Source organism: Microcebus murinus, chromosome 18, assembly GCF_040939455.1.
Source record: "Microcebus murinus isolate Inina chromosome 18, M.murinus_Inina_mat1.0, whole genome shotgun sequence".
Taxonomy (NCBI): domain Eukaryota; kingdom Metazoa; phylum Chordata; class Mammalia; order Primates; family Cheirogaleidae; genus Microcebus; species Microcebus murinus.
The window spans coordinates 30,393,702-30,416,559 of record NC_134121.1 but is presented as its reverse complement, the minus strand read 5'-3'; the positions used below and the strand labels follow the sequence as shown (position 1 = coordinate 30,416,559).

Genomic DNA, 22,858 nt, shown 5'->3' with positions numbered 1-22,858 from the left:
TTTCCAACACAAATAACTATTTCAGTGTATTTGGCAGTTATTTTTTTACTGTCTGTGTATTACATCTTTCCATATTAGTTATTTACAGATCTGTCTCATTGTTTTTAAAAACTTCTTGGTATTCCACTGAATGGAAATACCATAGTTTATGTAATCATTCTGGGTTTGATGGGCCTACAGTTGTTTCCAGAGGTTTTTTTGCTTATGTTTACTTTAAAAAAAAATACCACTGTGACTACCAATTATTTGTTAGATTTTTTTGAACACTTACTCTGTGACAGGAGATGTCCTAGGCTCAGAATACACCACTGAATAAGGTTCCTACTATTATGAAGCCTGCACTCTATTAGAAGTGAGGCAGATAATTTGTTTTTAAGAAAGATTTTAAGTCCTTTTTAGATATAAGAATGAGTGCGAGGAAGGAAATAAACCAGGTGGGTGATGTGATGAGTTGTGGGTGAGAGGGCTATTTAAATACTTGTGACTTCACAAAAGATTCTACCAATTTTACTCCCACTTTTTGCATATAAAGAATGTTAGCTTTTCTTGTGCTTTTACCAATTTTGAAAACTGTCCTGAAAATTATTTTTTTACCTATAGTAAGAAGCCTAAAATTGTTTCAGTTGCATTTTTCATTAGTGGAATTGTATAGTGCACGTTTATTGATACTGAACTTTAGTGGAATGTTTATGAGGAAATTGCACTTAGAAAGCAAGCTACTTATGTAAAAAGTAAGACATTAGATTTCAGATATTATCACTGAAGTACTAGGAACTTGAGGTCAGTACAAAAGGAATCACTCTTTAGGCTAGTGCGTTGTAGACAGCTCCTGTAGAAAGATTCATTTTGTTTGAGTTTTTGCATAAATTTCAGTTGTTCACTCTAAAGAAGCCTAGCTTTTAGAAAAAGATCTGTATAAAAGAAAAGGACTATGATTTAATGTCAAAATTTAGAGAGCCACTGCTGTCAGTATATAGCCCCAGTTAGTAGTTTCTTACTCTTACTGGCCAACCACATCTCTTATATACTTGGGACATAACCATATAGTTCACCTCAGATTAATAGATCCTCTCTCTCCATACTGCTGTTCATAAAGTAGACAGATTCCGAAACTTTTTGGTCTCAGAACTTATTTACACTCTTAAAAATTGGTGAGGACTCTGAAGTGTTTTTATATATGTGAGATACATCTATTTATATTTTAGAAAAATTTTAAAGCACTAAATTTATTAAAAATTAACAGTAAGCCCAGTGCATATTAGCACGAATAAAATATTTTATAGACATCAACTATATTTTCCAAAACAACAAAAAACTTAGTTGAGTGGCATTGTTGTACAGTTTTGCAAATCTTATTAAAGAGATTATGTTGAACATAATAATAATAAGATAGCTGGATTCTCACATATGCTTCTGCATTCAGAATTGTTGAATATTTTCTTGGCCGAAGTATATGAAGAAAACTCTGCCTCACATAGCTATGCAATTAGAAGAGGGAGGAGAGTATGTTAATAACTTTTTAAGATATTCTTTTGATACTACACCAAAATTTTGACAAGTGCTAATTTCTTAAAGGTTAGTTGCAATATGGAATCTGAAGCCACATTAATGAAATTTTTGTACTCCTCTAATAACTGAATGAATCTTTTACTTATGATTGATTTTGTAACATCATGTTACAAATTTAGAAAGTATTGGTTCACTGGATAATCCAGATCTTCTGAATCGTGGCACATTTTATTGTATATGGTTATTCCTTGGTATCCCTACAGGATTGCGTCCAGGACCCCCATAGATACCAAAATCTGCAAATGCTGAAGCATAAAATAATGTGGTAGTATTTGCATATAACCTAGGGATATCCTTCCCTATACTTTAAACCATCTCTAGATTACTTATAATACCTAATACAATATAAATCCTATGTGAGTACTTGTTACACTGTATTGTTTTTAAAATTTGTATTTTTTGTTGTTAATTGTGTGTTTTATTTTTTAAAATTTTAAAAATATTTTCCTCCTGCTGTTGGTTGAATTCAAGGATGTGGAATCTGCATATACAGATGGCCAGCTGTAGTATAAAAAAATTTCATTCCTTTACCGGGCATGGTAGCTTACGCCTGTAATCTTAGCACTCTGGGAGGCACAAGGATCACTCGAGGTCAGGAATTTGAGACCAGCCTGAGCAAGAGCGAGACCCTATCTCTACTAAAAAAATAGAAAGAAGTTAGCCAGACAACTAAAAATATATATATAAAAAATTAGCCGAGCATGGTGGCTCATGCCTGTAGTTCCAGCTACTTGAGAGGCTGAGACAGGATTGCTTAAGCCCAGGAGTTTGAGGTTACTGTGAGCTAGGCTGATGCCACGGCACTCTAGCCCTGGCAACAGAGAGAGACTGTCTTAGAAAAAAAAAAAAGGGCCGGGTGCAGTGGCTCATACTTGTAATCCTAGCATTCTGGGAGGCCAAGGCAGGCGGATTGCTCGAGGTCAGGAGTTCGAAACCAGCCTGAGAAAGAGCAAGACCCTGTCTCTACTATAAATAGAAATTAATTGGCCAACTAATATATATAGAAAAAATTAGCCGGGTATGGTGGTACATGCCTGTAGTCCCAGCTATTCAGAGGCTGAGGCAGCAGGATTGCTTGAGCCCAGGAGTTTGAGGTTGCTGTGAGCGAGGCTGACACTGTGGCACTCACTCTAGCCTGGGAACAAAGCGAGACTCTGTCTCAAAAAGAAAAAAAAAACTCATTCATTAATAATACCAATGATCTCATCAGAAAAATATTAAAATATTAGAAAGCTGTCATGCTTACTTTGGCAGATACAATTAATTTTCCAAAATTTTAAATCTTGCTTGAAAGGACAAATTTATCAGTTGTTCTTCTTTAAAATAACAAACTCATTTTGTTCATTTTGAGAACCTAAGAACCAAGTCTGCCAAATGACCAAATCTGGATAATTATGGTTTATCTACCAGTGTTGATTTTTTTTTGTTATTGTTGTTAAATAAGAATGGTGTTTCATGAAAAAAGTATTGTGTGCCTGAAAATATTATACAAGTGCTTTTCCTCAAAGTAGCCATTGTACTTCAGTTATGTAGTAGTAAAGCTTTGTATGCACTTCTTATTTCTTCACACAGCATATAAAAAGCCATGTTTGTAAGGATTGAGGTATAATAAAAATTATTTTTTACTGTTTTTATGAAGGACATTTTTTTTTTTTTTTGAGACAGAGTCTCACTTTGTTGCCCAGGCTAGAGTGAGTGCCGTGGCATCAGCCTGGCTCACAGCACCCTCAATCTCCTGGGCTCAGCGATCCTACTGCCTCAGCCTCCCGAGTAGCTGGGACTACAGGCATGCGCCACCATGCCCGGCTAATTTTTTGTATATATATTTTTAGTTGGTCAATTAATTTCTTTCTATTTTTGGTAGAGACGGGGTCTCGCTCAGGCTGGTTTCGAACTCCTGACCTTGAGCGATCCGCCCGCCTCGGCCTCCCAAAGTGCTAGGATTACAGGCGTGAGCCACCGCGCCCGGCCTATGAAGGACATTTTTTTTTTTTTTTTTTTTTTTTTTTTTTTTGAGACAGAGTCTCACTTTGTTGTCCAGGCTAGAGTGAGTGCCGTGGCGTCAGCCTAGCTCACAGCAACCTCAAACTCCTGGGCTCAAGCGATCCTCCTGCCTCAGCCTCCCGAGTAGCTGGACTACAGGCATGCGCCACCATGCCCGGCTAATTTTATATATATATATATATCAGTTGGCCAATTAATTTCTTTCTATTTATAGTAGAGACGGGGTCTCGCTCTTGCTCAGGCTGGTTTTGAACTCCTGACCTTGAGCAATCCACCCGCCTCGGCCTCCCAAGAGCTAGGATTACAGGCGTGAGCCACAGCGCCCGGCCTATGAAGGACATTTTTAAGTGAAACTGTCTTTAAAAACAAAACTGAGTGTGTGGTGGTAAAGAAAACAGTGACTACTAGTACAGTTGGTACCACCACTTTGATTTATCTTCATTTGCCAGCAGTTTTACTGTCCATTGCTTTGCACCATTTTTCTAAATGTCAAAGTAGAGAAAAAGAGCAAATAATATCTTGGTGCTAGTATGAAAATAGTTTTAAACCCCATAAAACCTTTGAAAGGGTCCATGGGCCATACTTTGAGAACTGCTGTAAGAAGACACTCAAATATTCAAATATTTGAATAATGAGTGATTCCTTGTTCTTTCCCACTGTTATGGTTGATTATATTCCTTTTTTCCCTTCTGCTAGCTTAGAAGTTCATACTCTATTTTTATTCTGTTAATTGGATTAAACGTTTATTGTGTTTGTTCAAAGTCTAAAGTTAATCAGAGTCTATGTTCTTTTTATGGAACAAGCAAGGACCTTGAAACACGTTTTAATTTTTTTTTTTTTTTTTTTTGAGACAGAGTCTCGCTTTGTTGCCCAGGCTAGAGTGAGTGCCGTGGTGTCAGCCTCACTCACAGCAACCTCAAACTCCTGGGCTCAAGCAATCCTACTGCCTCAGCCTCCCGAGTAGCTGGGACTACAGGCATGCGCCACCATGCCCAGCTAATTTTTTTCTATATATATTAGTTGTCCAATTAATTTCTTTCTATTTATAATAGAGACGGGGTCTCGCTCTTGCTCAGGCTGGTTTTGAACTCCTGACCTTGAGTAATCCGCCCGCCTCGGCATCCCAGAGTGCTAGGATTACAGGCATGAGCCACCACGCCCGGCCACATGTTTTAATTTTTGTGCCTCAAATCTGCTGTTAGTTTTTTGGTCCCTTAGTCCACCTTGTTAATGTTCCCTCAATAGAGGGTTCTTCAAAAAGTGCCTGCCACTGCTTTTTTTTTTTTTTTTTTTGAGACAGAGTCTCACTCTGTTGCCTGAGCTAGAGTGCCATGGCATCAGCCTAGCTCATAGCAACCTCAACCTCCTGGGCTCAAGCAATCTTTCTACCTCAGCCTCCTGAGTAGCTGGAACTACAGGCATGTGCCACCATGCCTAGCTAATTTTTTCTATATATTTTTAGTTGGCCAATTAATTTCTTTCTATTTTTCCATAGACAGGGTCTCGCTCTTGCTCAGGCTGGCTTTGAACTCCTGAGCTCAAACAGTCCTCCTGCTTTGGCCTCCCAGAGTGCTAGGATTACAGGCAAGAGCCACCGCGCCCTGCCCTGCCCTGCCACGCCACTGCTTTTTAATACTCTGAATTAACAACACTGAATTAACAACAATAAAAATTTTTTAAAAAAGACCTAATTCTGAACATTTAAACTCTGTATCACACCACATTTTTAAATTAGTTTTTTAGAGTACAAAATGTATTTATATACATCAATATCAGGGAGTTTGGAACTCTCGGTGCACTGAAAGAAATCTTGAACTCTGAATGAAATTATTCGATTTTTAGGTATGTATTTTAAGTTCTTCGGTTTAGAATTGTTTCAAATTATGAGGAAAAATTATTTTAGGCATTTTCCTTTCTTTTCCTTTTTTAGTCAGCTGATTCTTTCTGCAATGCTAAGTCTTGGCAGAAGGTAGGTAGGGTGTGAAGCTCCTTAATGAATCAATTCCAGTGCGTCCAGACTGATCTTTAGTAGAATAGAATATGCTTTCTAGCTAGTTGCTGCAGGATGACTGTAAGTGATGACTGAGTTCAGCCGAGCTATAAAGTCACTATAAAGTTACTAACTGGAAAATATCAGTTAACATTTAGAAATGGAATTTCAAACTTTTTTGTACCTTTTAATCTTAACTAGAATCTTACCTCTGTATTTAATTCAGATATTAAGATATTTTGATTATATGAGGGAAATCACCTTTGGCTATCTGATCACATAGCTATTAAATGAGCACGAGAGAATTGGCTTTTATGAGTCTTTCTGCATGTTCTTATATTTTGGGTCAGTGAACAAAGTTTTTTTCCGTGTAAATTCAAATCATTCTACTTTTAGGATTATATGTTAAAAACAAATGATACCTAAAATGTGTAATACTGTTAACTCGTATAGTTTCTTGTAACAGTGATACTGTAAATATTAAACCTTTCTTTTGACTCTTCAGGCACAAAAATCTCAAACCAAGAAATGCTGGACAGCAAGGACAGGCAGCATCTTTAGGCCAGCAACAACAGGTACTGCCTAAGCACAAGACCAATGAGAAGCAAGAAAAGAGTGAAAAGCCACAGAAACGCCCCTTGACTCCTTTTCACCATCGTATATCTATTAGTGATGATGTTGGCATGGACACAGATTCAGCCAGCCAAAGACTTGTGATCTCTGCTCCAGACAGTCAAGTGAGATTTTCAAACATACGAACTAATGATGTAGCAAAGACTCCTCAGATGCATGGCACCGAAATGGCAAATTCACCTCAGCCACCCCCACTTAGTCCTCATCCGTGTGATGTGGTTGATGAAGGAGTGACTAAAACACCTTCAACTCCTCAGAGTCAACATTTGTATCATCAAATGCCAACACCGGATCCCTTGATTCCTTCTAAACCAATGGAAGATAGGATAGACAGTTTGTCCCAGTCTTTCCCACCTCAGTTCCAGGATGCTGTAGAACCTACAGTTTATGTTGGTACAGCAGTAAACTTGGAAGAAGATGAAGCTAATATAGCCTGGAAGTATTACAAGGTCCCAAAGAAAAAAGATGTAGAGTTTTTACCACCTCAACTTCCAAGTGATAAATTCAAGGATGATCCAGTTGGACCTTTTGGACAGGAAAGTGTAACATCAGTTACAGAGTATGTATTTTTTTAATAGTCACTATTATAATTTAAGGGTGGAAGTGATGTAAGTTGTTAATACTAAGACTCCAGGATTGGATTCAGGGTAGGATTTACAATAATAAATCCTTTAAGTATTAACTTTACATAATTTCTTTACTATGTTTTTTCCTCAGGGAACTTCTTTATTATGAAATATTTTAGCCCCAAAAAAGTAGAGAAAATAATATATAAACACTTACAATGTCCATGAACCAACTTAAGGATTTTGCATACAGTTAGAACTCCCATGTACTTTTCTTCCTCCATTCTTCCTTTTTCCACTGTCCTGATTGTGGTACTTATCATTATATACATGTTTTTATACATGTATCTCTAGTTCTTCATTTTAATTGCTTTATGATATTTCCTTGTTACAAAATACAGTAATTACCAACTCTCTTGAAGATGGACATATTGGTTATTTTCAATTTTCATAATAACAGATGATATAGCAGTGAATTTTTGGTAAACATTTCCTTATATACTTGTGTAAGACTTTCTCTAGAAAATACATCAAAAAGTAGAATTGCTGGGCCTTGAGGTATGTCCATTTTCAACATTAAGGGTTGTTGCCAAGTTGGTGTCCCAAACAGCTGGTATACGGGTTACACCTTCATGAACCAGCAGAGTATGAGAATGGCTGTTGTACTATATTTTCCTTCACTACTTAGTATTATGAGACTTAATTTGGCTAATCTGCATGCAAAATGTCATCTCATTGTCTACATAGTTGTTTTCTAGATTCCTAGTGATATTAAGCATCATTTAAAATGTTTGTTGGACGTTTAGATTTCCTCTTCTGTGAATTACCTGTTCATCATATTTTTTAGTCCATTTTTCTTTTTCTTTTTTTCCCTGATTTATTCTTTGCATATTCTCGTTATTAATACTGTATTAGTAATATGTTCCATAGATACCTTCCTCCATATGTGGTTTGCCTTCTTTCCTTTATTTATGGCATACTTTGGGCAGAAGAAGGCTTTTTTTCAGGTGTCCCTTTTCTTTCCATGTTAAGAATACATTTTTAGTCTATCCAATAATATGCCTTTTGCATTTTTATCTGTAAATATTTCTAAATGGTGAAAATAAACCAACAAAACACCATTATATCCATTAGAACTACCTATTTATTAGTGCAAGGCCAAGTAGTGTGCAGAGATTACATTTCCTTCTCTTATCAGTCTATTGTCAATGAATTATTTTCTTACTGCTTAAATGCTACTGATAGGTTAAATAATGTCTTAGACTTTATTATTTGCTTAAAATGTCACATTTCCATCATTGATTCGTGTATGTTTTTTTCTGCTAATGTAACTATTATATGTATTGTATGGAATTTGTTACTTTCTTATCAGGGTGTTCTGTTACAATGAGAACCAGTTGCTTTCTAGACTTGTTTTCCAGTTTTCTTTCTAGGATTTCATTTTAGTAGATTCCTAAGTTAATATCACTGTTTCTTATAACTAGTGGCTTCTCTTTAGTTTTGTCCTTATCTTGTTGGGGAACATCTTTAGCTCCCTCAGAGAGAGTGGGAGATAAATTTGACATCCTTCCGTTTCTGAAAATGACTTGATTTTTGCCCTCATGCTTGGATTGATAATTTGGCTACATATGTGATTCTCAGTTGAAAATAATTTTCCCTTGGAACTCTTAGGCATTGCTTTATTGTCTTTAGTATCCAGTGCTTCAGGTGAAACGTATAATACCAGTCTCATTCTTGCTCACTATTTTTGTGTGTGCGAACTATTACCTCCATGAGGCTTTTAGAGTCTTCTCTTTAGCTTTAGAATTTTGAAATTTTGCAAGAATATGCTGGGCACTTGAAGGATTTGTTCAGTTTGAAGCCCTTTTTTTTTGGTCCTGCCACTGGGAAATTCTCTCTTTCTTGGATAATATTATGTCTATTTTTTCCATTCTTTTGGAACTCCTATGATTCATATGGTGAGTTTCTGTATTTCTTCTTATTTTCCATCTGTTATTTTTGCTCTGTGTCCTAAGGGGATTCCTCAACTGTCTTATAACCCTTTCTTGAATTCTTAATTTTTGTGTATTACATTTAAAAAAAACCTTCTAAACTCTGATCTTTTTAAAAACTATATTCCATTTAATGTTAAGCTTTTTTTCTCAGACTTACTTTATTTTAGTTTTTCTCTTTACTATGATTCTTGTCATATTTATGATAATTATTTGCCTATACATATTTTAGAGCGAGAAAATAGATGGGCTGATTAGAAACTGTGTATATATAGGCAGAGCTTGTTGATTGGCATGCCTTGTTTCTTCAGTAAATGTTTTGGTATGTACTATGTCAGTGTCATATACTTTGCTTTATGATAACTGGGTAGAGCATTTTTGGAGGGGAGGGAAATTATCCCTAAAATTCCAGAATGAAGAGATTGCTAGATTCTGTAGCTTATTCATTTTCTTTAAAGAGGAACTCTTTCTGTTCCATTTTTCAGCTCTTTTTCTCATTTCTGTCTAGAGATACAAATCCAGATTTTTTCCCCTGATTTTCCTAGGCAGTTTGACTTTCCTGTTGTTTATATAGTTTGCCTCTAGTCCCCTCTTGCATTTTCTAAGCTGTGAATTTTCTCTGCTTTGTTTCATCTGAGTTTGAGCTTCCCTGGGATTTAGTGAAATATCTGATTCATTAATAAGCTCTTTCTCATTTTCTCAACTGTAAAGAGACTTACTCTCTTTTAAAATTCCTTTATTACCTACCATTTTAGCAGACAAACCTTTGTGTTTCATTTAGCACTTTGTTTTTTTTTTTTTTGGAAGACAATGTCTGATCATTTAGCACTTTAAATCTAAAAGTATCTTAGTATGATTTTATTTTTAATTAAAATTAATCTAGATTTTAAATTGAGGGACATCAGGATACCTTTGTGAATCATGGAAAACAGCTAGCTTATTTAATAGTTAGTCAGTGGGTCTCTTGAAAGCCAATGATGTCTTGGAAACAAATCTTAAAAAACCTTAATCTTACCTGTGCTAAATGTAATACAGAAGTCTCTAAGCCAGTCTCAGCTCTTGCCTGAAACTATTTCCTTGTTTCTATACTTCTGTACATATATTCTCTACACTGCAGTCACGGTGGTCATCGTAAGCTAAATAGCATGTTACTTATTTGCTTAAATTCCTCCAGTAATTTCCTTTTATACTTACAATAAAATAAACCTTTTCTCCTGATCGGTAAGACTGTATACAGTTTCCTGCCTTCCTAGTTCTTCACTCTTACCTACCACTAACCTATTTGCTTCCTGATTTAGCCAGACCAGTTTTCTTGCCATTCCTTCAGAGAGTCAAGCTCATTCCTCATGGCCTTCAGAATGCATCATAGAGACAGGGGAACTACTCATCCCTTCTTATCATTCAGTCCTGCTCAAGAGTTTTCTTCTCAGGGAGGATTTTCCTGATTATTATATCTAAACTATTGTCTCTCTTCTTTCCCACAAAGCACTGCCTATCCTGTATACTGCTTTTAATTTCTCCTTAGCATATATCATTATCTGAAATTATATTATGTATTTGTTGTCTTTTCCCTATTAGAATGTAAGCTCTATGAGGGCAAGGATTCTGTCTTGTTTACTGCTGTATTCCTCTAGCATAAACACACATGCACACATATACCATTCCCCACCCCCCCAAACAATCGTAGGCATGTAGTAGAAATTCAGCAAATGTTTGGATGAATGAAATGACAATATAGCTCTAGATTACTTTACTATTTTAAAACTTGTGTTTCTTTCCAGGTTCTATCTTCTTATTTAATGTATGTAAAAATGTGGTGGCATGAATGTTTTCAGTTTTTAAAACTTCAAGAGTGAGTTTTAACGGGCACATTGTATTCATAAGACCTAAATTTCTAGCCATAACTTTAAATAAGTGTATTGGCTGCTTGTGTACATGAATATCTGTAAGTGAAATGAAGGTGTCTTAGAAGCTAATACAGCTTAACCTTAGAATCTGTTCTAAAATTATTTGACATTTTTCTCACTGAATAAGAATGAGAAGGAAAAAACATAATGTAGAAAAGTAGCATGCCAGGGTATAGAGTGGTGTGCCCGGTCATGATTATATAAGTTAAGGGAATAACATGCTTTACTTCTGCCTATTCCTAGCCACCATTTTTTTCCCTGCCTTATAGAAAAGAAAAAAAAGATTGAATAAAAGGGTTTTTATTTTAATTCTGTGTCTCATGTGAGTATTGTTTTGATTATACTAGTTATTAAAATGTATATTGTGTCACAATTCACTTTTAAATATAATTCTTGTTTTTGTAGTATAATAGTATATTAATAGATATGATTATCTGACATGAACTAAGAAGCATTTGTGGAATATAATTATTATTCTATACTTGGTAGGTTAGAAGTTTTTTTAATTTTTTAATGTTTTAATCATCTGGATGATTTCATTTCCTGAAATTACAGTTCTATGGTAGTAGTTCTCAACTTGGTCAATTTCCTGTCAGTGGCCCCCCATTCCCAGGTGACATTTGGCAGTATCTAGAGACATTTTTGGTTATCACAACTGGGGTTATGGTACTGGCATCTGGTAGGCCAGAGATGCTGCTAAATATCCTACAGTGCAGAGGACAGTCTCCTATAAAGAAAAATTATCCAACCCAAAATGTAATACTGTTGAGGTGCTTTAATGTGATGAATAAACTTTAACAGAAATTTGAATTCTGGAATAATAATTTTTGAATTGGAAAGGCCAAACATGTTTACTAATTAGCTTCATTAGTGATACCCCATGTGCTATTTTAGTCTCTTTAAAAGCACAGTGAAATACTCGGCATGGTCTTACATTATGCCAAAACAAAGGTGTTTTTTTTTCCCATAGTGAAAAGGATTTTGTTGGATTTTGTTAGTAACTGCTATTAATATTGCTTGAGATAAGATATCAGAAGAATAGCCATCTCCTTATAGAAAGTGGCATAACCATGCTTGCATTATTTCAGGAGAAGATAAAAAAAGAAAGAAAGAAAAAAAAAAGAAAGTGGCATAACCAATTGACAAAGTCAGATGATGTGCCCTGTCATTAAAATAAATTCTCTGAATTACTATTATGCTCTTTTGATGACACTTAAACAACCTCCTTAAATTCTTTATAGAAGCACTCTGTTTTAAAGATGTAATATGATTAAACACCTCTCTAGTCATAGAGTGTAACCCATTCAGAAGCCTAGTTTATATTAGTAAATTTGTGAATTTATATTGCTCAGTCATTGTAAATATCTATTATTTCTTTCCATGTTTTGAGTTTTAAAAGTACATTTAAATGTGTAGCAGTTAATTTTAATGAAGTTAGAGGGCTATTGCAAGTCCTCTTCTTTCTTTTTTTTCACTTTAAATTTTGTAGCTCTCCAGAAATCATAATCTTTCTTCTTAAGATTATCTTTCTTTTTAAATTCGTAGTCTTCAAAGATATATTTTATTTATTAGTTTTGAATAAAACTGAAGTTTCTCTTATATGCAAGATGCTATGAGGCACTGTTGTGGGGTATAAAATAAATTTAGTCCTGGCCCTAAATGAAATTTATAGTCTAGTGGAAAAAAAACATTCAACTTCCTGATAGTGGTAGTAGGGACACAGAGGTACAGAATGGGGAATAAGTTAATTCCATATGTGGAGATCCAGAAGCTTTATGTAGTTTGATATGTATAGATGTAGGGGTGTTGCTTAGTAGTATGTGTCTTGATGAGAAATGTGATGTGCAAAGGGGGGTGGTAGGGCTATAGAACCGAATAGCAAAATACTGTTCATAAGTTTATATATTATCCTTGAGGTGAAGGGAGAACTATTGCAAGTTTTTTGAGTGAGATAAAATAGTTTTGGAAAATAAGAATTTTGGAAAAATTAACCAGGCAAATAACATATTGAAAGATATTTGAAATGAAAAAATACATATGTATGAAAGAAGATCAGTTTGAACTTGTGCTTGAATAGCTCAGATAAAACGCGATATAGGGCCCTGACTAGGAAATTAGAAACACCAGGGATTCAGGAATGTATGGATGTTATAGATGCTGTGTAGTAAACTATTCAGAACTTTGCAGCCAGTTGAATAGTAGAGGAGTAGCAGGAAAGTTTAAACATATTTATTTCATGACCTAGAAAGCTGAGGAAGAACAGTTTGGAGACATCTCTACTACCATTCTTTTTACCCACTTTAGGCTAAGCTAAATCTTACCAAACTTAGTTTTTATGATTTTTAAAAGTAGCTTTTCTAAATAAAAATATCTTAGAATAACTATTGACATATCTTAGGAGAAAGTAAGGTCTTGCTAAATAATTAAGGTCTGGCTAAATGATGGCATATCCACTTAAAGTGAAGGAAATCTGTATAGGCTGATATGGGAAGATCTCCAGATTCTAAAATTTAGGAGCAAGGTACATGATATATGTATGTATACATAAATGGTCAATTATATGTAGGTTGTTTTCAGCCTTATTAGATAATGGAAATAGTTAATCCATATTATCTTGAAGGAGAGGGATTGAGATACTCAGATTTTTCATTTGTCTTGTACTATATGACTTTTGCTATGTGCATGTAATACATGTACATTGTAAAAATGTGATTTGAGTTCGAGATTCCTGCTTAGAGAGTAATTCCATCAGACTGTTGGGATCATGTGTCTGAAGCTTAAGAGAGGGGACTATTACTAATCCAGTTAAAGTAGATATAGAATGCAAAGGGCAAGATTGCATCACTAGAAATAAAGAACGAGTGTTTTCAATTGACTTTTACAGATGTGTGCCTTCATAGAAAATTAAGGTAGGAGAAATTTTTAGGGTTGTTTTATTTATATTAAGTTAAAATCCATTTTCTGTTTGATATAAGTATGTGTTCCAGTGTTTGCTGTTGAAGGGTGGCATTATCCTTCCCTAATAGTGGATAAGTGAAAGAAAGCAATACTCTTGATTTTTCTTTTTCTTTTTTCTCCTACCTGCCTCTTGATTTTTTCTAATCAGCAGTTTTAGATGGTGATAGCTACCTAACTAGTACAGAGTAATAGAATTTATCATTTCTAAGTACCTTTTTATTCTAAAACCTCCGTGTGTAGCAGTTTATGCCTAACTTTTCATCAGCTGTGTTAAAAGTAAAATTCCTTTTCTAATTTGTTAGAATTTTCTTGGGCGAGGGAGGAATTGGGGTTGGAGCATATTGCATATATAGGATATACACAATATCTGTGGCAAATATCTTTTATTTTTTCTTTCTAATTAGTTTCGATAGCATCTACTTCACAATAGGGGCTAAGGACCTTATAAATTTTAAAGGTAGCAGAATTTCTACCAAGAAACATTATAGTTGTTCAATATCTTTTTTAAGAGTTTAGCACTTAGTTTTAGTAGAATTTGTGGTTGCTTAAAATAGTCTGCTATTCTGACTCAGAGGGAAACCTTTCTAAACTCTTAGCAAAGAAAGAACTGTACTTGAGCATATTTCTTCACGTTTTGTTCTGTAGTCAGGATATATCAGGATATCTTAACCATGATGTTCATCAATAGAACTAGCTCTTATATTGTATTAGTGATATACCAGATTTTTGTTGTATGTGTATAGTTACAATGTATTATTTGATCTCAAAAAGGTAGTTTTGAATGCCTTTATTTCATAGAAAGAAGTCTGATGAAATGAACTTGTTTTTGATTTGACTGTACTTTAAATCTTTTAAGTCAGTCTTCTATATTTGCTATTTTAGTGCAATAAAGCTATACTTTTGACAGCTAGCTTGACTCTGTTTAAGGATTGATTCTTAATATGGGAGATGGTACTGGATAAAGTACCATATAATAAGGGGTGGGGGGGTGTTGAGGTTTATTAACATCATTTGTTCCTTAACATTTCCTTCTATAGCTTATTTCCTATAATTGTCAATCCTAAAGTATTGTCATACTTTGTCTGAAAGAATTTTTGTTGAATAAAGGCATAAAAGCAAATGCTGCCATAAGCCATGTTAAATTCTATATGAGTATATTTCAGGATAGTATGTTATTGTCATTGTGAAAGGAAGGAGATGCAATTAATGAGTAATATAAAAGAGATTTAAATTTGCTTTGAGCTTTGTGACGCTTCCTGTTCATGGTTGTATCTGATCCTCTTTTAGTTTGTTTGTACTTAGCTTATATCTAATTGAAACTCTCTCTGTAGTTAATTATTTGGCTGTATGTGAAAGTTCTTTTGAGGAAAGGAAAGGTGTTCCTATTCACAAAAGTATATATGTACTATATAATTGGATAGTGACAAAATGATTTTAGTTTTTAATCTGGCATCTCTTAAAAATCATAATTTTTATTTCTATTTTATCAGCTTTAAATATAGAAGAATGTATAATGTAAATGATTTATATTTTAAAATTTATTGTGACTTGATAACTCTTGATATTATTGACTACATTTAAATTCTTTGCATATCCCAATGTCTGTGAGAACAATTCAATAAAATAACAAAAAGTTGTCTTTAGGTAATGCATTTGGTTTACTCTCATTTTTATTTCAGTATAGCCCTATACAGTAGGATTGGTCCTTTTAGTAATATTATTGTACACTAGACACTAGAGTTTAGCAACTACCTGTGTAAACAGTGTGGCAGTTTTCATATTTCTGCCAGAGGACACTTAATGTGAAAAACAGAGTTGTTTTATTTACCTCTACACAGAGTAGTAGTTTCTTGTCTGTGAATAGTTATTTGAATATGAATACCTAAAATCTTTCCAAACCTAGCTTTGCCCCTGTGTGAACTTAGCAAACCATGTTTGTTTCTACATAATGTCCACATCAAAGGCAGAGAGAATAACCTCCATTTCAAGTATTCAATAAGAAAATACATGTCAAAGTAGATAGACTATTTTGAAAAGATTTACATTAGTGAATATTTGGAAGACAATTCAACCAACAGTTATTTCAGGTCTGATGCAGTGAGGTACAAAGCTACGAAATATTCATCTGTTTATAGAACAGAACTATTTTAATGATTAATTGTGAAACATGTCCCCATTGACATTGTGTTAGCACTATGTTCCCATGGGAGAAAGTTTTTGAAGACTTGGGGTTTTAGTTTTGGGGATATATCTGGAGCATATTAGAAATAATAGTATGTATTTCAGCATTGGATAGCATGTTTAGACAATAATGAGTTTTTGTTTTGTTGGCCTGTTTTATCCTTAGTTTATAAGGGATAGAGTACTGCTAGTGCTAGGCATTAGTAAATAGATGGAGATATTATATCCCTACCATTCAAAGAGTTTACTTTCATCACTCCCAAACCTTACATGTCTTACAATTTTTGTCTCAATACTCAGATAAGCAGGGGCAACAGTATTTTTTAATGTGTAAAAAAATGATTTAAAGAACAAGATATTGTATTTTAGGATTATTAGTGCAAGAACATCTCAATCCTGTGTGGCTTTTAGATTTAATTTATTCATTAGCAAATATTTATTGAATGCTTATTATGTGCCAGGTGCACTCTAGGCAGTTGAGATAATGAACAAAGACAAGATCCCTGTCCTTCTGGGGCTTTTATATTCTAGTGGGAGTGATAGTCAACTATGAATATAATAAATGATACAATATGTTAAAAGACAAACTCTATAGGGGGAAAATAGAGCACAGGGTAAAGGGGATTAGTGCTGAGGCAGGTGGGCATTTTGCAATCAGTACAAGGTTGAGAGAAGTTGACATTTAAACAAAGACTTGAAGAAGTGAGGGAGTTCACCATGCAGATCTTTGAAAGACTGTTTCAAACAAAGGGAGCAGCCAGGAGTGAGTCTGGCCTGTTTGAGGAACATCAGGGAAGCCGTTAGAAACAGTGGAGTGAGAGAGGACTTACTTAGAAATAGTAGAAGATAAAGTTGGAAAGGAAAGAAGAACCAGATTATGGAAGGTTTTGGTAGGATATTATAAGGACTTTGGTTTTTATTCAGAGTGAAATAGTCATTGCAAGATTTTGAACATGATCTGACTAGAACCTGAGCTTTGTAAACCCAAGAGAATAGGAATTTGAGAGTCAAAATGTATTCTATACAAACTAGAAACTAGTCTGTATTCATACTCTTTGAGCACTCTGGTCTTCAGAGATAGGAACATCCTGATGTTTTCCAGGGTTTTGTGGTACAGATTATCTTGCTTCTTATGGCTTCCCTCTTTTAGCCTTAGATTTCACCTTTGTGTGGTCTGTCAGTTTCCAGTAGTTCATCTTTCCAACATCACTGTTGTTGTCTTCTCTCTTGTTCTATCATCCCATGACATTTTATTGGTTATTTTAGGAGAGTAGAGAGAAACACATATTTTTAATTCACCGTGTTAAACCAGAAGACTGATAATGTAAAAAATGGATACTCCAATGTGATTAGGAAAAAACTGAGGTACTTACACTGAAACTTCACTTTGCCATATAAAACATCTTGCCAGAATTAATAGTACTATAATGTTGTTTTCATGAAACACAGATCAGGCCTTCAAAGATTTTAAGTTTAAAATATATGTATTCATGGCAGTAAGAAAAGGATAATCACTTTCATTATATAAATGTATAAATTATATAAAAGTATGTTGCCTCGCTATAAAGCCCACATTTTGAGATTCACTGTATAGAGCAGATTAGATTTAAGAGCCCCTTTCAGTAAAGATTTGGACAAATTAGTGTCCTCGAAGGCCTGAGAACAAAGTGAATTACCTAAAGACAACATATTTTGATGGAAAGATCACATAAATGGGAGACCTGGATTTTATCTCAATTTCTCAGTTTCTGAATTCGAGACTTCAATAAATCACATAATCTTTCTATGCTTTAGTTTCTTCATTTGTAAAATGAGGGATTGTAGGTTAGGTAATCTTTAATTCTAAAAACTTCATGATACTTAAGTCGTTTTGGAAATTTTTTATGCTTTTGTGGATAATAAAGGTAATTTTCTGATTTTTTTTTTTTATGCAGGTTAATGGTGCAATGTAAGAAACCTTTAAAAGTTTCTGATGAGTTAGTGCAGCAATATCAAATCAAAAATCAGTATCTTTCAGCAATACCATCTGATACAGAACAAGAACCTAAAATTGACCCATATGCATTTGTTGAAGGAGATGAAGAGTTCCTTTTTCCTGATAAAAAGGATAGACAAAATAGCGAGAGAGAAGCTGGGAAAAAACACAAGGTAAGAGAAATCACAGTATACCAAAGGGTCACTGATGATTTTGTAGCACTGCATATAATAACATACTTAGTACTGCACTTACCTCATGTTTTTATCTTAGTATAGAAAGATTAATCATTTTACTTAGAAAAATACTTTTTGGAATGGGTAAATCAGGCACATGGTACACATTATAGCTGATCTCTGATGATGAAAGATCTTTGTTTACTTTAAAAGTTTCTGGGTTGGATAAAGAGTACATTAACTTCTATCATAATTGAAATCAGAACATTTTGGACTATTTTGATAGTTAAAAATATACTTGTAAGTGAATTACTTGTTTTCAAAGATGAAAACATGTAGTTTAAAAACTACATGATATTTTTGACTATGTGATTTAGAAATTTATAGTACCCCTAAAAGTAAAAACTTATTAATGAAGTATGAGACATAGAAATAGTTACTTGACTAAAAATCAAATATTTGAGGATCTGTTAAGTATAAGATAACTCTGTTAGGGTCTGGGTATGGTGGCTCATGCCTGTAGTCCTAGCACTTTGGGAGGCTGAGACAGGAGGATTGCTTGAAGCCAGAGTTTGAGACCAGGCTGATCAACATAGCGAGACCCCATCTCTACAAAAAATAGAAAAATTAGACAGGCGTGGTGGTGCATGCCTGTAGTCCCAGCTACTTAGGTGGCTGGGGCAAGAGGATCAGTTGAGCTCAGAAATTGGAGGTTGCAGTGAACTATGATGCCACTGCACTCTAGCCTAGGTGACAGAGCAAAATCCTGTCTAAAAAACAGAAACAAAAAACCCTGACAACTCTATAACTCTTTTAGATGGGAATTTTACCTTAAGTACAAAATATGAAAATTGAAAGCTGTAAAATTGTGAAAGGATCCAATGATGTTTAATACAAAGATTTTCACAAAGTTTTAGTTAGCTATACAGTGTGTCAGGTACTTGAAATTTTGTTCTTTTGTAAATATGAAAACAATAGTAACTGGGAAACCTGTAGGTAGAATAGAAAAAACATAGATATTAGAATTTGCCAGATTTAGGTTACAATTCCAGCTCCCACTACTTACCAACCATATTTTCTGGGACAGATAATCTTTAGGGCCCCTGTTTTTATCTCTAAGATGAATATAGGACCTACTTTTTAACTATAAGAATCACTGATAATGTATGTAGAACACTTGGCAGAATGCTTGACACATAGCTACTCAATAATTGGTAGAGTTTGTTGTTGGTAAAATATGTATATCAGCCTAACATGTAATATTTGTTTGCAGGTAGAAGAGGGAACATCTAGTGTAACAGTGTTGTCACATGAAGAAGATGCTATGTCATTATTTAGTCCCTCTGTCAAGCAAGGTAAAACTTTTATTTCCTAATCCAAATATTGTAATCCAGGATTGTTACTACAAACTGATCTGATATAGTTGAACTTTTAATATTTCTTTTTGCATAACTCCTATGTTTCATAGAAAGAAACCTTTCTTAAAATGATGGATTTATTTATCTTTTCTTGAGAGACACAAGTTCAGGTAATAGAAATTGTTTTGAATTGTCAAAACTTCTTTGCTTTTTTACAAGTAAAAATAGATCTTACCTATAAAAGAAGATTGGATAAGATCATCGCCTAAGAGCCCTCAGATATAAAAACTTTAATTTTTAAATTAAACTTTAATTAAATTTTGTTGTCTTTTTCTTCACACGTACACAAGTTAAAAGAGCTTTTTCTAAGGCCATTAATTCAGCACATGTTTATTGAGCACCTGCGTTGGGGAGACAGTGGTCAGGACTCGACTTTGCAAATGACTTATGCTCCTTGTGAATGGAATAGAGAGACACAGTATAATAGTTCATTTATAAGATCCATTTAACTTTTTAAACAATTATTCTTTATTTTTTTAATTGACAAGTAAAAATTGTATATATTTATGATACACGGTATGATGTTTGGTTGAAATATGTATGATCTATGTATGCATTATGGAATGGCTAAATGAAGCTATTTAACATGGATTACCTCACATACTTAGTTTTTGTACATAAAATACTTAAAATCTCTTTTCAGCATTTTTTAAGTTTACAATGTATTTATTATTTTAACTTTGTCACCATGATGTACAGAAAAATCCATTTAAGTTTTGATGAAGTTGTTTTTTGGTGTGTGTATTTTGGGGATAAAGTTTTGTTTTACTGTTTGGAATAAATAGAAAGAGTCAGTCCCTGGGTAACCAAAAATAAGAATAAGAAAAAAGTCTGTCTGAGCTAGGAACAGATAGTCTTAAGTAGCTTGGCAAGTTATTAGTTTGGGTTCTTTGCCAAAGTGACCTACAGATTGAATGCAATCTCTATCAAAATTCCTATGACATCTTCCATAGTAATTAAAAAAAAATCCTAAAATTTGTATGGAACCACAAAAGACCCTAAATAGCCAAAGCTATTTTGAGCAAAAAGAACAAAGCCTATGGCATTACACTATCTGATTTGAAAATCTACTAAAAAGCTATAGTAATTAAAACAGCATGGTACTGGGTATTAAAAAGACACATAGACCAATGGAACAGAATAGAGAGCCCAGAAATAAATCTGTGCATTTATAGTCAACTGATTTTTGACAAAGACACCAAGAACACACAATAGGGACTATTTCCTTCATTAAGTGTTATTGGGAAAACTGGATATCCACATGCAAAAGAATGAAATTAGACCCTCATTTCATGCTGTATACAAAAATCACCTCAAAATGGATTAAAGTCTTAATCCTAATACTCGAAAATGTGAAACTACTAAAAGAAAACCCAGGAGAAAAGCTCGATGACATTGGTCTGGAAAAAAGATTTTTTTGGATATGATCCCAAAAGCACAGGCAACAAAAGCAAAAATAGACAGGTGAGATTACATCAAACTAAAAAGTTTTGTATGACAAAGAAAACAATCAACAGAGTGAAGAGACAGTGTGTGGAATGGGAAAATGTATTTGCAAACCATGTATCTAATAAGGAATTAACATCCAAAATATATAAGGAACTCAACTCACTAACAAGAAAACACATAATCTGATTAAAAAATGGACAAAGGACCTGATTAAACATTTCTCAAAAGAAGATATACAGATAGCCAGCAGGTATGTAAAACAGTGGCCAACATCACCAGTCATCAGGTAAATGTGGTTAAAACCACAATGAGATACTACCTTGTACCTATTAGAACGGCTATTATCAAAAAAATGAAAGATAACAGGCTTTGGGAAGAATGTGGAGAATGTGGAAGAATGTGGAGACTCTTGTACATTGTTAGTGGGAATGTAAATTTGTGTAGCCATTATGGAAAACAGTATGGAGGTTCCTAAGAAAATAGAAATAGAGCTACCATATATAAGCCAGCGATCCCAGCACTGGGAATATATTGAAGGTTATGAAATCTATATGTTACTACTGATATCTGTGTTCCCACTTTCATTGCAGTATTATTCACAGTAGCCAACATATGGAATCACCCTAAATGTCCATCAGTGGATGCATGGATAAAGAAAATATGTCATATATATACCAATGAAATACTATTCAGCCTTAAAAAAAGAGAGAAATCCTGTCATTTTTGGCAACATGGATGAACTTGGAAAACATTTATGCTAAATCAGCCAGGCACAGAAAAATAAATACTGTATGATTTCACTCATATGGGGAATCTAAAAAGTTGAACTCATGGACATAGAGACTAAAATGATGGCTACCAGAGTTAGAGGTTAGAGGGATTCAGGGAGATGTTGGCCAAAGGACACAAAACTTCAGTTATGAGGAATAAGTTCAAGAGATCTACTGTATGTTATGGTTACTACAATTAACAATATACTGTATACTTAAAAATTGCTAAGGGAGTAGATTAAGTGTTCTCAACATTAGAAAAAAAAGTGCCTGTATGTGAGGTAATGCATATGTTAAATAGCTTCATTTAGCCATTTCATAATATATGTATAACAAAAAAAAACCAATTTGGGTTTTTTGGCCTATTTACCTAACCTGGGATATTCCCTAGAATATAGGAAATGTGTAACAGCTTTCTTGTGCCTGTGGTGCAGCTTTCTCAAAATGTGGATCATATACTACATGCTGGAGTATCTCTGAGATAGAGCTTTGGAATCTTGGTTTTTAATAAGTACCCTGGATAATTTTTATGGACTCTGAAATTTCTGAATTACAGCTCTAGTGAATCTTTAGAACTGCACACAGAGGCACTGGGAAAGTTACTTTTATCTTCCTCAAAATGAGGACTATCTCAAGTCAGTCAATATACAGAGAATGATTTAGAAGGTTATATATCAGATTACAGATTATTTTTCTTGTTCAGGACTATAGGGGAGTTTAATTTTCATTGGTATTTGTATTTTTTCTTAAGCAGTCATGTATTTTTTTAACCAAAACTGGGAAATGAAAAAAAAAGGGAAAATAAAAATCTAATGTGGAAACTAAGCTTAACTGCTTAACTAAGAGGTAATATTTATTGAGTATTTAAGTGCCTGGCACTGGGCAAAGTGCTTTACCAACATTGATCACATTCGGTTCTTGGTACATGCCATTACTGGGGCACAGAGAGGTTAAGTAATTTGCCAAGGGTTATATTATTAGTGGTGGAGCTGGGATTCAAATTAATAGTCTGGCCCAAGAGCCAGAGAACTCTATCATTGTACTGTGCTTCCTTTACATTTCAAGAAGATAGAAAAATAAAAATGTGTGTATATTTTAACTTTATTGTCCTAATAGTGTTTATATTTTTATTTGACATGCAAATTGTTCATTTCGAGTACTTAGCTATGTTATTCATTACGTGGCTTTGGGTGAGCTTCCTGGGAAAGATACTATCCTTTATAATTAATTTCTATGAAAATGGTTTCTAGATTTTACACAGGAAATTATCA

At 34.1% G+C, this 22,858-nt stretch overlaps 1 protein-coding gene across 1 annotated transcript in view; it reads left to right on the top strand.

The window, feature by feature from the left end:
• The window catches only part of MED13 (mediator complex subunit 13), a 104,478-nt gene that overhangs the window by 36,027 nt on the left and 45,593 nt on the right, over positions 1-22,858 (top strand). Inside the window, exons 9-11 of the mRNA XM_012772393.2 lie at positions 6,069-6,755; positions 17,734-17,947; positions 19,224-19,305. Of these exons, the coding sequence (XP_012627847.1) occupies positions 6,069-6,755; positions 17,734-17,947; positions 19,224-19,305 (983 nt within the window). The remainder of the gene's footprint in view (positions 1-6,068; positions 6,756-17,733; positions 17,948-19,223; positions 19,306-22,858) is intronic.